Source organism: Myotis yumanensis, unplaced genomic scaffold (assembly GCF_028538775.1).
Source record: "Myotis yumanensis isolate MYYU_CA2020_CCGP unplaced genomic scaffold, mMyoYum1.0.hap1 SCAF_10, whole genome shotgun sequence".
NCBI lineage: Eukaryota > Metazoa > Chordata > Mammalia > Chiroptera > Vespertilionidae > Myotis > Myotis yumanensis.
Genome location: NW_027223761.1, coordinates 36,910,263 through 36,925,764, shown reverse-complemented (window position 1 = coordinate 36,925,764; position 15,502 = coordinate 36,910,263). Strand labels below are relative to the sequence as shown.

Here is a 15,502-nt window from a genome sequence, read left to right as displayed (position 1 = left end):
TTCAGTATGCTAAATGCAGCAGCATAGACAAACACCTGCCCGGGTTAGGGTTGGTCAGAGCAGGTTTGCTTCTCAGACTTTAGTGTGCCTATGAGTTCCTGGGGTACTTGTTCAAAGGCAGATTCTTGCTTTTGGGTTTTTCGTGGGATCTGAGACACTTAATTTTAATAGGTTTCTAAGTGCTGCTGCTGCTGGTCTGGTCCACACATCTCATTTTGGGTGGGAATATCTTAGACCCGTGGTCGGCAAACCGCAGCTCGCGAGCCACATGCGGCTCTTTGGCCCTTTGAGTATGGCTCTTCCACAAAATACCACGTGTGGGCGCGCACGTACAGTGCGATTGAAACTTCGTGGCCCATGCGCAGAAGTCGGTATTTTGTGGAAGAGCCAGTATTTTCTGGAAGAGTCACACTCAAGGGGCCAAAGAGCTGCATGTGGCTTTCGAGCCACGGTTTGCCGAGCCGCAGTTTGCCGATCACTGTAGACGATGTAGGCCGTGAATAAATATCTGTTAGGTAGAGAAATGGGTGAAGGTATTCTAGACAGAGCAGCGTGGGGAAGGCATTGGAGCATAAGCAAGTGTGTCATGTGGGTCAACTACTTATAATCTATGGCAGGTATTGGCAAACCATGGCTCGCTGACGGAAGCCAGCCCCTGGTCTGTTTCATATTGTCTATGTGCTAGGCATCGTTTTTACGGTTTTCAAAGGGTTGTTAAAAAAAACACACACACCAAAAAACCCCAAAACAAAGTAGAAAATAAACGGAGATGCACAAAGCTTGAAATATTTACTACCCAGTCCTTCAAAGAACAAGTGGGGGCCCCTGCCCAGTGGTGTTGGTAGCACTGGGGCGTGTAACTGTGTCATGAGCGAGACAGCAGGCAGGGCGATGGCCACCGATGGATGCAGAGGAGCTTGGCCTTTATCTTCGAAGCAGGGTTTAAAGATAAGGGGCACAGGCTCAGGTTTGGTTTTAGAAAAATCTCTCTGGCAGAATACAGATACTGGGGGCGATGCTGGAGGCCGGGGTACCAATGGGAGGCCTGAACCAAGGCAGATGGGATAGGAGGAGACGGAGTTGAGAACTGTCTCGGACAGTTTTTCATTCCCTTTTGACTGCGACCGACAGGAAGATAAACATTTTATTTCACGACCCCGCACACACAGATACATACACACACCAAGCAAGACTTGTCACTCAAAACATTTGTCTTCATTGTGGATAAGCTGAAATATTTTTTCATTTCCTTAAAGAAAATGTTGCTTACTGCCCACTAAGTTGATTTCATATTGAGTCATAACCTGCAGTTTGAAAACCACCTCTCCCGGGGGGTAAACACCGTAGGCTTTTGTCGCCGATTTGATGTAAGGCCGTGGGGAACAAGGACCCTGCCATGGTGAATGGAACTGCCCCAACCAAAACCAGTAATAGAAAGGAAGCCATCTGGAAGGTGGAGACGACTCAGTGTTCAGGGTTTGAGAAGCTCTTCCAGGCCCAGCTAGAAAGTCTACATTGTTTACAACATTGTCAGCGTTCCTAACGGGAGGAGGCAGCATGAATTTAAAATAACTGCCTTATATCGAAAATGTGTAAATTGGGGAGTAACTTGTACATTTTACTTTGAGATGCTTATTTAACTGGGTGCTTGCATATTAGAAAAAGATGAATATTCTTTTTTTAAAAATAAATGAATATTCTGATGTATTAAAATATTTATCCAAGAGAGAGTAATCAGATCACATTAATTAGTTTGCGTATGGCAGTGTATGTGTGCAGTTTGCTTTGGAAATGTATGCAAATACACGATCAGAGGGTTATCAGGGTTTGCTTCCTTTACTTATTCTAGGTCAATATAGAACCAGTGGCACTTGTCCACACCCTTCTCCCTGACAGAGTCATGATCCGCTGTTGGAATTGTAAAAGAATGTTTCTTAAATGGACCTTATCAGTGTACATAACGTAGATATGTACCTAAGTTAAAAGGTTATTTTTTTTACTAGTAAATAATGCCTTCTAAATTCTCTCTGTAGATTGAATACCTGCTTAAGAAACTGACAGACGCCATGGGAGGAGTTTGGCAGCAAGAGCAGTTTGAAGATTATAAAGTCAACTTCGATGACGGGAAAGACGGCCTCTCTGTGTGGGAGCTGATCGAGCTCGTTGGAACCGGACAGTTCAGCAAAGGCATGGACCGGCAGACGGTGTCCATGGCCATCAATGAAGTCTTCAATGAGCTGATACTAGATGTGTTGAAACAGGTAAGACTCCTGTAACACCGTGTTTCTTCTCACCTTTGGAATTTGACATGTTTGAACTCAGACAGATTTTCATCACGAAGATGAGTATAAGTCACTTATACTTGTACACGGATTTAGAGCTGAACAAAGCCTTATTTTCTCAGGCTTTCCTTTTGCAGAATTACAGGTGCATTTCTGAAGTATGGTTAAGCATTGGAGTTGCTATTTTTTAAAAATATATATTTTTATTGATTTCAGAGAGGAAGGGAGGAGAGAGAGAGAAACCTTAATGATGAGGGAGAATCATTGATCAGCTGCCTTCTGCCTGACGGGGGATCGAGCCCCCAGCCCGGGCATATGCCCTGACCGGGAATCAAGCTGACGTCCTGGTTCCTAGGTTGGCGCTCAACCACTGAGCCACTGCGGCCGGGCGGAGCTGCTATTTTGAAAGAACTGTTTAAATGATCACATTCGCAAATGATTTTTAGAGGACTCTCATGTCATGGGCACCTCCACACCTGTCCATCTGAAAGATGCCCATGGCATGTTGGTGAGCGGCAGCCTTGCAGTTCCTTTCACAGTGTGAGAGGTGGGCGCAGAGCTGTCAGGACGGGCGCTCAGCGGAGTGTTGGAGTGATCACCTCTGGATTCTGGAAGTTCTGCGAACTTTATTTTCTTCTTGATTCCTTTCTTATTATTGGACTTAGTAACATACATGAATTTATGTATATGGTTATATATTATTTTTATAAAATCATAAAAATACCCTTATTTTTGGAAGAAAACCCCTTTACATAACAAAATTGCACTTGTCTTATTAGATTGTGATATTTGTTTTCTCAGCACCTGCAAAGCAACTGGTAATCATATGGGGAGATTAATGCTTGTTAAATGGAATGTATATATTAGTGGCTCTTTCAAATTTCTTATCCTATATAGTAAAGGGCTAATATGCAAATTGTCCCCTCCACCAGGAGTTTGACTGGGAGTTCGTCTAGGGGGCGGGGCTGGCCAGCCAACCACCCGCAGCCCTTCCCCCCAGCTGGCCTATCCCTGATCGGCCCCCCTCACCCAATAAGGGTGGGCTGCCCAGACCCCACCCATGGACAGTTCGTGCACCAAGCCTCTAGGATTATAATATTGAATAATAACTGCAATTTGGGATTTCCTTACTTTGGTCCTTTTTTTGCTAAGTAGGTAATATTGTCATCCTTGCTCTTTTTTCTTAGTGGAGCCCCTCAATGAACAGTAGTTGAGGCTTAATTTGTATAGGTTTTTGGAGCTTCGAGGAGATATAAGACATGATCTCTGTGAAGGCGCACTAAGCCCATCAGGTTGGCAGGATAAAGATTACGGGTGGATTTCAGTATGAGATAGCTTAAAAATATTAGAAAAATTACAGCTTACTTTCAGTATTATTTTGTATTGGTTTCTGTACAGCATAGTGGTTAGACAATCATATATTTTACAAAGAGTTCCTCCTGATATTTCCGTTACCCACCTGGCCATACATAGTAATTAGAACATTGTTAACTCTGTTCCCTTTGTTTTACCTTACATCTCTGTGCTTATTTTGTGACTACCAATTAGTGCTTCTTACTCCCTTTGCCTTTTTTGCTCTGGCCCCTGTACATTTAATATTTAAATGCCAGCTATTCTTGAACAGCCTTGAAAGACTATAATCAGGTGTAATTTTCTTGAAGTAAAAGTTTGAATTATATACCTGTAAGGCTGATATATGGGGAGGAAGTACAGACTTATAAGTATGCATAGAAGCTACACGTAGAAGCCAGTATTGTTACCTATTGCTTCATTCTTTCTTTGCTCATCTGGAGCAGAGTTCATCCTCCAGAATACTGTGAGATCAGGTAGAAAGGTAGGTGGGTGTCAGAAGGTGATTGGCTGAGTTGTATATTTGGCTGTTAGCACCTTTTAGCATTTTTACTGACTGAGGGTTTAATTTACTGAGAGTACTGTTGGGGTGTGTGTGTGTGAAGCAAAATAGACTGAATAGTATAATGAACTCCAATATATTCACCACTCAGTCCCATCAACCACCAATACATGGTGAATCCTACACTACCTACTTTTGCTTCTCCTGTATTGTCTTGAAACAAATCTCAGATACTTCATTTTATAAAATTTATAAATATTTCTTTTAAAAAATATTTTTGTTGATTTCAGAGAGGAAGGGAGAGGGAGATAGAAACATCAATGAGAGAGAACCATTGATTGGCTGCCTCCAGCACGCCCTCTACTGGGGATTGAGCCCACAACCCGGGCATGTGCCCTTGACCAGAATTGAACCTGGGACCCTTTAGTTTGCAGGCTGACGCTCTATTCACTAAGCCAAACCAGCTAGGGCAATATTTATAAATATTTCAATAAGCATCCCTAAAATATATGGAATTTTAAAAAAAACTACAGTGCTATTAACATCAGGGATTCTAAAGTCTACTATCTGCCTGGCCGGCATGGCTCAGTGGTTGAGCATTGACCTATGAACCAGGAGGTCATGGTTCAATTCCTGGTCAGGGCACATGCCTGGGTTGCAGGGTGAATCCCCAGTGGGGGGTGTGCAGGAGGCAGTTGATCGATGATTCTCTCTCATCATTGATGTTTCTATCTCTCCCCCCCTCTCCTTTCTTCTCTGAAATCAATACAAATATATATATATATTTTAAAAGTCTATTGTCTATTTAGCTTTGCGTGGAGGGGAAGGGAGAGGTATCTAAAATTCTGCATAGGCTTTTGTTTGCATGTGCTTATGTGAATTTGACTGGGAATAGTGTCCCTGGCTTTCATAGATCCTCAAAGGCTTCATGATCCACAAAGGGCAAGAACCGTCTATCAGATAATGGAGTAGGTAGGAATATCAAGGAAGAGAGATACAGGCATTTATGTCAGATTTAATCTCTTATAGGGTTACATGATGAAAAAAGGCCATAGACGGAAAAACTGGACTGAACGCTGGTTTGTACTAAAACCCAATGTGATTTCTTATTATGTGAGTGAGGATCTGAAAGATAAGAAAGGAGACATTGTCTTGGATGAAAACTGCTGCGTGGAGGTAAGAGCCGACTGTTACCTCTTTGCGGTGCTGCCCCCTGCTGCTCAAGTAGCTTATCTTCCTTGTAGACTTCAGGGCCTTAAAATAATCTTAAAACTTACATTTCCAACATAATATAGGCTAAAGTTGCAATAAAAATTAAAGATACCTGACAGAATTTTTTTCTAATGTGAGTTTGTCTTCTATCTTATACTCGTGAACAAAGGGTAGGGATTGAATCGCGTTTGTTTGTACATTTACGGAATCATTATTGAATAAAACGGAGTCATCAAAAGAAAATAAAGCAAAAAAATCATTTGAAATAATGAACATACCAGAAACTCTGGGCCATTTTGAGTGCAATGAATAAAACTGAAGATGAAGTGAGCAATACCTTTGAATACTTTCAGTACATTTTATTCATAACTGTTAATTCTGTCAAGAAGTGAAGTCCTCAGGAACATACATTTTTGAGTATTTATATCTGAACTATTACCAGGCCTGTCTTTGTTGAAGAACATTTCGAATACCTATGATCTTACTCATAAATGATAATGTATTTTGATGGATGAAATGGTATAGAATTAATGTTCTAGGGTGTGCAACGCCCATTAAGGGTTTTTTTAGATTCAGCTAAACATGGAAAATCACAAAGATTACAATAGGCCATACCAGTCTTCTCATAGGGATGTGTGTCAGGAACCACAGTTGCCAGCACTAATCCAGGTGCAAGGAGAGGAGAGGGGTGCACACCTCTGGCAGGTGTGGAAATCACTCTGGCTTCGAAGCCTCATCGCTCCGAGGAGTGAGCACTTGTAGTAGCTCCGTGGGTGTACCTCCCAGGGTTCCTGTAAGGGACGTGCTCAGGTGTGAGTCACTGTGCGTAAGGAAGCCCAAAGCATGGCATCCCCATCAGGTGGTCGTTCTCCCGGTCAGGATTTGGTATACTGATCAGGAGTCATTGTTCCCGTAAGTAAAGTTGCCCAGGGGATAGAATTAGTGAATCAGTAATATGCATTTAGAGGTATTTTTCATTAACATTGAATTCCAGCCATATTTGTATAAATAAGATTGAATTTAATTTAAAAACTTAAAAATAATATCTTAGCCTTGGCCAGGTAGTTCATTGGTTAGAGCATTGGCCTGATGTGCCAGGGTTGTGGGATTGATCCCGGGTCAGGCACATACAAGAAGCAACCAATGAATGCATACATAAGTGGAACAACAGAAGTCTACGTTTCTCCCTCCTTCTCTCTCTCTCTCTAAAAAGACAAACAAAAAGAAAAAAACAACAACAAAAAAAGAACTAACTTGGCTTTCTCTTTTAGTCTTTGCCTGACAAAGATGGAAAGAAATGCCTCTTTCTCATAAAGTGTATTGATAAGACCTTTGAGATCAGTGCTTCAGATAAGAAGAAGAAGCAGGAGTGGATTCAAGGTAAGGTGGCTTTTACTGTTGGTCATGATGTAACTCGAAAGCTCTGACTTTCTGTTTTTGAAGTTCGTGACAGATACTGAGGCCTTGTCCCCTCATTGTCTGTGTTATTACTGGTGTGACATGGTAGCTTGAAGAAAAACAAATCAAGAGCAGTTCCCAAATTTTTAGTCAATTTCGTTTTTGTAATCATCTTACGGGAAAATTGTAAACTGGGCATTTTGAGTTTTATTCACGCCTACTATTTGAAGAGTGGAATTTCCCCTTTTAACAACTGTGAAGAATTTTAAAGTGACCGTTAAAGAATGAGACACTATCTATTAGATTTTTTTTAAATGATGGGGAGATTTCTGAATATGATATTCTTGGACTTAGTTATGTTACTGGGACCCCAATTTTTTTTTTTTTTTTTTTTTTTTTAGTTCACCTGCCTGTGTGCACTGGCCCGAACAAATGCAGGCGCAGGAGTTTGCAGAATAGAAGGAAAAATAGTTTAATATTGAAGTGACCAACCCAGCGATAGGGAGCTAATGCTAAAAACCCGGCTCCTCTGTGGCACCGGGTTAAGATTATATAGGGCAAAAGTCACAAGACACCGAGGGGTAGGGGCTCAGGGTCATGCTGGGAGCTGACTGGCTGGAGGTGAGGTAAGGGGAATGAATCATTTCTTCAGGTCTAGAGGGCAGTTCTGAGGTCTGCTCAGGCGTCCCTCTGTCTGGGCTCTTGGGGAAGTAGCTGGGCATCTCCACGTTAGGGCTCAGGAGCCGAAACATAACTTAGGTCAAGATGTTATCTTTAGTCTGGACCTTGTGGCCATTCGTCAGGTCTGGGCTGTCTTCTGCTGCCTTGGGGGTGGCTGATTATCCAGGGGAAAAGCTAGGTTTCTGAGGGGTATACCGAGAGAAATAGTATTTTTAGAGCTAGGATTTAAAACTAAATGTAGTCAAAGTCATAGGGGCCCTCAGTGTCAGGCGAAAAAAGATTGCATTGCAAGTTGTGCTCTTTCTTGATGTGGTTTAAGATTGTGAGGCAAGCCCAGCTGGGTTTGAATCGTCTTTCCTGAGTCACGTGGGCTGAGTTATGAATTATGTAGCTGCTTCCCTCTCCTGTGGAATGGGAACAGTAACAGTACTGCCCCCTAGGGTTGTTGTAAAGGTTGATAATTAAATAATGAAGTTATACTCGCATATTTAAAATGATACATCCTTGCAGAGATGCTTGTGATACGTTGCAAGCAGCCTAAATGTCCATTAATTGGGAAATGGTTGAATACATTACAGTACAGCTATGCAGTGGAGTACTGTGCAATACTTTGTGTAGTGAAATGAAAGCTCTCAAGGATAAATTAAATGGGAAAACCAAGGATTCAATAAATGGAGGCTACTATTAACATCTCAGGAGGGAGGTATACAGGGAGACGATCTCAAAAGGCATAGATGTCGGGCAAACTCAACACAGCAAGTAGCAAATCAGATACCGGAACTTTGAATCTTAGCCCTCACTACGGCTAAATCTTAGCCTTTTGACAAGTATGGGGAAGGGAGTTGAAAGTGTTATTTATTTGAAAGTGTTGTTTTAAATAAATTCTTCAAATGTGCGCGGTATTCCTGAATCAAGCATCTATTTAAGCACAGATATATAATTTTGGAATTTTGGAACTAAAAGTGACTTTAGAGATGATCGCTCTCATTTTAGAGATGAGGAAACTGATGCTCAAGCCACGGTGTGACCTTGGTGCCTTGCTCAAGGTCACACTGATACTCAGTGGCAGAGTCAGAATCTACACTGAGGCCTGTCGGGCTTCCTTCCCACTGTGCCTTTGCATGTTAGGGTTACAAAGAATAACGGGCATTTCCTGTGTTCTCTCCTGCACCTTTCACAGCCATTCACTCTACCATCCATCTGCTGAAGTTGGGCAGTCCCCCGCCACACAAAGAAGCCCGCCAGAGTCGGAGGGAACGCCGGAGGAAGCTGCTGGCTGAGCAGGAGGAGCTGGAGCGGCAGATGAAGGAGCTCCAGGCTGCCAACGAGAACAAGCAGCGGGAGCTGGAGACTGTGAGGAAGGTGAGGAGAGGGAAGCGGACGCTGGGCTGGGCCCAGAGGGCTCTTTGCATCGCAGGAGCCACAGCTGCCTCACTTACGAGCTTTGATTTTACTAAGACCAGGTTACTGCAGTTTTGGGGAGATTTTTTTGGCGAACTGTGTTCCCAGGAAGTGTATCTACACCCTCAGGACACCCTGGTTTCCCCAGCCTGAAAGGATGAGGGCCTCAGGGCAGCAGGGACATTGCATTGACCAGAGAAGCATATTTATAAGAAAGCACACTTGAATTTTGTCAGAGACGGTTGAGAAATGTTGTTCCCCTAAGATGTCATGGTCACTTTTGGCGACCTGGGGAGAGTCTGTTGCTTTTTCAGTTTTTCCCCTTTGCTCTCATCTTCACTCGTGAGGACCTTATGAGACCCTGAGTGTAGAATTGTGGGTTTTAGTTACTGTCCAGAGTCAGAGGTCCAGTCTGGGTCAGCTTCTCCTCCCATCTCAGGGCTAGGGGACAAGTACCATAGACTGTACAGGGGAGTTGTTGACGGTCACTGGGTGATCTTGTTCCTTGGTTATGTCACGGTTTTGGGGTGGGGAGAGTTGGTGGTGAGTACCCAGCGTGTGGCCCTGGTCTTTACCTGGGATACCTCTGGGTTGAGCCCGTCTGCCTGAATCACTGAGCACGTGTGAGCCATGAGCCGAAAGACCTGTGTGTCCTCCTCTGCAGCACCTTTGCCCTGGGATGTGGGGGTTGCTTATAGTATTGTTATCGGTGGAAGGGGGATGTCCTTACCCCGCTGAGTGCTTTGGGTGGAGTCCTTACGACATCTCAAGAAAAGGAATTTTCTGAGACTCGCACAGGAAGATGAGTGACTTTTATTTGCTTGGAATTGCATCTCTGGGTTTCCAAAGTCCCATTTCCCTTAGTCCCGTCCTGGAAGGAGGGCAGCTGGGGATTCAGTAGAACTAAAATCAGAGCCAGTGGCCAGAGTTTCAGTTGCATGTGGCAGCCGGGTCCAGTTCAGCATCAGGCTAGTTGTAGTCCTTTAGTCCTTTGTGGGTGAGGTCCACATGGCCATGGGCCATCTGGGCTCCAAGGGGAGCCAAGAGAGGACTCCCCCTGCAACACGAGTCCCGAGGGAGCCAGAGGCCAAGAGCGCAAGAGAGCAAGAGAGCGGACTTCTTTGTTTAGGGGATTCAGTGTCTCAGATCTACCCGAGCTTGCAGTGGCCACGCCAACCCTGGCCAGTGATCTGTCCCCAGGTGTGACTGACAGGAGAGCACCCTCCCTGTTTCATCCAAACTTTACTGGGCCTGCGTCTATGTATCAGCCCCACTCCTTCCCCCAGAGACATGCAGGGAATAGACCAGACCAGAGACTCCCTGGGGAGTGTGAAGCTGCAGCTTCCTGGCAAAGCTGCAAAAATGACCTGCCCATGATGTTTGGCCTTCCCATTGCTCCTTTCCGGTTATTCATAACTAGGTTAATTACAGCCGTATCAGTATAAGGCCCCTCATTCCTGGTGAGGTTCTCTCTTTGCTACCCATGGAAATACCACACTTTATGCTGACTTCCTCCTCGTGGACTCCCAAAGAATTTTTTAATATACTTTTATAATAGTAAGAACCACGTGGACATACAATCTTAGAAATAGCTGTTCCTACCCAGCACATCGACTTTCTAAAAGCACCTCTAAGCCCTGACCAGTTTGGCTCAGTGGATAGAGCATCGGCCTGCGGACTGAAAGGTCCCAGGTTCGATTCCGGTCAAGGGCATGTACCTGGGTTGCGGGCACATCCCCAGTAGAGGGTGTGCGCTCGGATGAGCACCTGCAGCATGAGGTTGCTGCTCCCTCCACCCACTGTGCACAGAGTGCGGTGGATGTTACGAGTGGGGATCTGGACATGGTGCCCCTCCTTTATAACTTACGAAATGGGTCATACATACAAAGGAGAGCATGCAATATGTGTGTGCAAATACAGCGACTATTTCTGAAAGTACCAACCAAGTTAAGATAGAATATTGCCAGTAGTCTAGAAGCTCCCATGTCCTGTCTTTAAAAGAAATTTGCAAGCAGCAAGTTTGTGGTTTATGTTTGGTTTCATGAGTTTTTATACACGCCTAGACTCCTGTAACTACCACAGACAGAGTACAGACAAACTCCAGTGCCCCAAAGAACTTCCTCACTCTGCTCCTTGTATTCAGACCCTCCCCTCACCCCAACCCCTAGAAACCACCGATCTGTTCCTGTATTTTGTCCTTTTCCAAATTCTCACATAAATGGAATAAGTCAGCATGTGTGTTTTCAGGACTTCTTTCACTTAGCGTCATGCATTTGAGTTTCATCCATCTGGTGTCCTTTTAAATTCTTTTGAACTTGGTCTCCCAGTAGCATGTAGGTCTCCCTTCCTGCTCTGTTATGTGAGTGCCTGCCTGAGTTGACAGGGCCTAGGCCACTTGGACAGCTTTCTTATTACATAGCTTCATAGAATTATTTTTACTTATATTGTTATTGATTTCAGAGAGGGAGAGATAGAAACATCAATGATGAGAGAATCATTGGTCGGCTGTCTCCTTTATGCCCCCTATTTGGGATTGAGCTCGCAACCCGAGCATGTGCCCTTGACCTCCTGGTTTATGATCGACACTCAACCACTGAGCCACACTGGCCGGGCTTCATAGAATTATTTAAGCAACTGATTCGGGATTTGATGGATAGGTGTTGAAAAATTGTTACAGATCCCTTAAAAATCTTTAATTTTCTTTTTCTTATCAAGAAATAAAATTCTTGCCCTGGCCTGGAATTAGGCTACATATTAGTGAATTTTGTATGACTTGCTAAGCCTTAGTTGATTGAGAAGAAGCTATAAGAAATCCTGGTATTGTCTTTGTAAAATATAAATTAATAGATTTCTTTAAAGACTTTACTTAAATAATTTTTTTAAAAGGCTTTATTTTTGTAGGGCAGTTTTAGGTTCACAATAAAATTAACTGGAAGGTACAGAGATTTCCCATATGCCGTCTGCCCCAGCACATGCATAGCTTCCCCATGCTCAACACCCCCCACCAGAGTGGGTGCATTTGTTACAATTGATGAGTCTACACTGATACTCATGATCACCCAGAGCCATAGTTTATATTAGGGTTCACTCTTCGTGTTCTACATTCTGTGGTTTGGACACATGTAGTGACGTACATCTTCCATTAGAGTATCATCAAGAGAATTTTGTTCTGTCTGTTCATTCCTCCTCCCAAAATAATGTTCCATTTCTACTGTTGTTTCTTTAAAAAATATAATCATTTGTGTAGGTAATATAATTACATGGCTCAAAATTAAAAATTACAAAAGGATTTAGTGAAAATATTTCCTCCCACTTCTTTTCTCCCTTTGCCTATCTCTCACCCCGTGCCTAAGGTATCGATTATTTTTTATTTCTTGTGTATCCTTCTAGGTTTATTTAGTATTTATAAGGAAATATGAACATATATTCTTCCCATTCTTTTTTAAAAAAATATATTTTTATTGATTTCAGAGACGAAGGGAGAGGGAGAGATAAATGGAAAAAAATCCACTATGAGAGAGAAACATCAATCTGGCTGCCTCTTGTACATCCTACACTGGGGATGGAGCCCCCAATCCAGGCATGTGCCCCAACTGGGAATTGAACCATGACCTCCTGGTTCATAGGTCAAGGCTCAACTACTGAGCCACTGAGGCCGGGCTTAAGCGGTTGTTTCTAATTGTTGTTTCACTGGGGAAAGAGAATATGGAGCTCCTCAGGCCACCCTTCTGGAAGTCGGGCTCTCATAAGTGTTAAGGAATAATGTGTAAGATGACAACACTGTACAGTAAGAACCCAAGAAGTAGATCTCGAACTCATGAATGCGTTTGCAAACGAATGTGACTCAGTGACTCCATTGCAAAATGCTGTTCAGACTTATCAGTAGTCATTGATTTAACGAATTTGTTTTGTACGTTGGCTGGGAAAATTATTGGAATGGAATTCCAGCAGATCTAAAAGTTTTTGTTCTGTATTTGTGGAACATTAAGAATGTGTGGTTTCTTGCACATGTTTAAGTGTGACCATTTCTCTCTCCAAATGCATTTCTGTGGATGGCTTTCGATTGGGTAGAAACTGGAAGAAGCGGCATCTCGGGCAGCAGAAGAAGAAAAGAAACGCCTTGAGACGCAAGTGGAACTACAGGCCAGGTTCAGCTCGGAGCTGGAGCGAGAGAAGCTTGTGAGTACCGCACGCCTGGGGAACGCCCAGGGCCAGCCTGGTCGTGGGGGCGGGGGCTTGGGAGGCTGCAGTGAGGCCATGTTGTCAGCTTGGCTCTGCTGCTGGCTTGCAGTGGGCTGTTGGGGAAGTGATGTGTCTGTTCATTCATCCATTGTTGGTTTATTGAGCACCTTCTATGTTCTGGGCACCATGCCCAGGATGTAAAGGTACAAGACATTAACCTTGCTTTCAGACCCTGAAGAGGAAATTTAAGGAATGGGGCGGTAAGGGCTGTGGTTAGGGTGACTATGTCTTGGTTTGACTGGGACAGTCTCTGCCATCCTGGTATAATTATTACCAGCATCCCTTTTCCCTCTCAAAGTGTTCCTGGCTTGGAAAATAAATAGCTATGGAAAAAGTGCACATTGGTTCCATGACATTTCTCCTCTGTAATGAGCCAAGTCGGAGGTCCTGAAGTCATGAAAACATACGGATTCTGGTCTGCTGCCCTCAGCAGCTCTGATTCATCTAAGGTCCCCCTCCCCAAGATGCCCGTAGTTAGCAGGTCTTCTCACATTGAGTTCTGACCGTGTGGGAGCGTGCTGAGCCCAGCGCCTGTTAGATGCTCATACATTGCCTTTGGTAACTTTTTGTCCCTTAGCGTTGAAATGGACATGATTGAGCAGTGAGAGAACAGCACACAGAGGAGGGCCAGTGATGTAAAGGGTGCCCCCGCACAGCCAGGGGCCTGGGTTTGTTTCCTCTCTGCTCCTTCTTCCTGAGCACTCGTATCTCATCTTTAAATTAGGGAGTTATCATATGATCCGTCATGACTGTTATGAGGATGACGTGAGCTAATGCAAGTGCAAATTTTTATAAACTGGATATGCTCGTGTGTGCGCTATTATATTTAGGATGCCCTTGTCTTTTCCTTGTTAAGGCAGAGATTCAAACTCTTATACCCAGAAGGGAGAAGCCATAACCTTGTCAGGACACTAAATTCCCTGCTTGAGTCTCCCCAGGGCTGGGGGTGCCCTAAGGAGCGGGGGAGGGGGAAGGGGGGGTGCTAGGCTGCCAGGTAAGTGCAGGAGGCTCTGCACATCAGTGTTTCCTTTTCCCTTCGGCAGTTCCGACTGGGGAAAGGGTCATTCCTTTTGGAGAAGGCTCTGTTGGTAAAGGGCTTGTAGCTTTAAGACAGAAAATAATCTAAAGAGAAATTATACAGGGAAACATATTTTTTTCCCTTGACTTGATTCTAAGGTGTGGAGCAGAAAGGATGGAGAATGTACTGGGGCAGGAACACAGCATCGGGGTTGTAGTTTGTCCCGCACTCTCTTGGTGTGGTTCTGGTGTTGGTATTGGGAGGGGGTGCTCGATTCCTCTATTTTTCCATCAAGGACGAAGGGCAGGGCCCCGCCATCCTGCAGGGCTGCAGCTGTGGGCAGTGGCAACCCCTCAGGACGGTGGTGGAGTGGGAGGGTTTCCCTGAGGGTGAGGCCAGCCTGCGATTGAACATGACCCTTTTCTACCATCAGATCCGACAGCAGATGGAAGAACAGGTTGCCCAAAAGTCCTGTGAACTGGAACAGTATTTGCAGCGAGTGCGGGAGCTGGAAGACATGTACCTAAAGCTGCAGGAGGCCCTTGAGGATGAGCGGCAGGCCCGGCAAGATGAAGAGACTGTGCGGAAGCTTCAGGCCAGGTGCCGTCCGTTCGTGTGCTCGCCTTTGCATAGTTTCTAGGAATGGCTCACGCTGGCGGAGAGGGAGAGACCTGGAGGCTCGGTGGCTGCGTTGTCTATTCTCAGTCCGGGGCGCTGGGAGAGCCTCGCTTCCGGGGCTGCGGGCTGACGGGTATTTCAGAGCAGCCTCGGTGTGTTGGACGGGGTGCCCAGCTAGAATGCCCGGGGACCCAGGATCAGCTCTGGCGAGACCCTGGCTTCGCCGGCATGTTCCGGACCAGACAAGAGCCCTTGTTATGGAGACAGGGGCCTGCTTCACGCCAGAATTGCAGCCGCTTTTGGGGGAGGAGGAGGAAATCAGCAGTTTTCGTTGGGTCATTCGGGATTAGTGAGATTCTTTAAATAATTATTATTCAAAAGCTTACTTTTAGAACTTCTTAAAAGCTAGACTGTTTTTCCCCTTAGAGCAGGGGTGGGGAACGTTGGGCCCATGGGCCCTACAAGGCCCGTGAAATCATTTGGTCTGGCCCTGCCAAGGCAACTGCAGGTGGGACTCGAAATTCAGTAAATCTAGGAGCTTTCGTCATAGCAACATACGTTTATATTAAGTGAATTATATTAAGTGGATGATGTTATAATTATCTAAATGGCCCTTGGCAGCAAAAAGGTTCCCCACCCCTGCTTAGAGCTTTTAAAGCCAGGTTTACTCTTTGTGATAGTCATGTTCTCGGATGAGAACTCTGCGTTTTTGGTCTTTGTAGCAGCAGGGAGGACGGGGTAGAATGAAGACCCGAACGTGAAATTGGAGCTCTCCACTTCGTTTCGCACTTGCTTCCC

General features: G+C 44.7%; 1 protein-coding gene across 2 annotated transcripts in view; it reads left to right on the top strand.

The window, feature by feature from the left end:
* Positions 1 to 15,502, top strand: part of SWAP70 (switching B cell complex subunit SWAP70) — a 73,295-nt gene that overhangs the window by 48,133 nt on the left and 9,660 nt on the right. For both annotated transcript variants that reach the window (XM_070425319.1, XM_070425318.1), the window contains 6 exons: positions 2,034 to 2,261; positions 5,164 to 5,310; positions 6,618 to 6,726; positions 8,606 to 8,787; positions 12,898 to 13,005; positions 14,520 to 14,686. In XM_070425319.1, the coding sequence (XP_070281420.1) occupies positions 2,034 to 2,261; positions 5,164 to 5,310; positions 6,618 to 6,726; positions 8,606 to 8,787; positions 12,898 to 13,005; positions 14,520 to 14,686 (941 nt within the window). The remainder of the gene's footprint in view (positions 1 to 2,033; positions 2,262 to 5,163; positions 5,311 to 6,617; positions 6,727 to 8,605; positions 8,788 to 12,897; positions 13,006 to 14,519; positions 14,687 to 15,502) is intronic.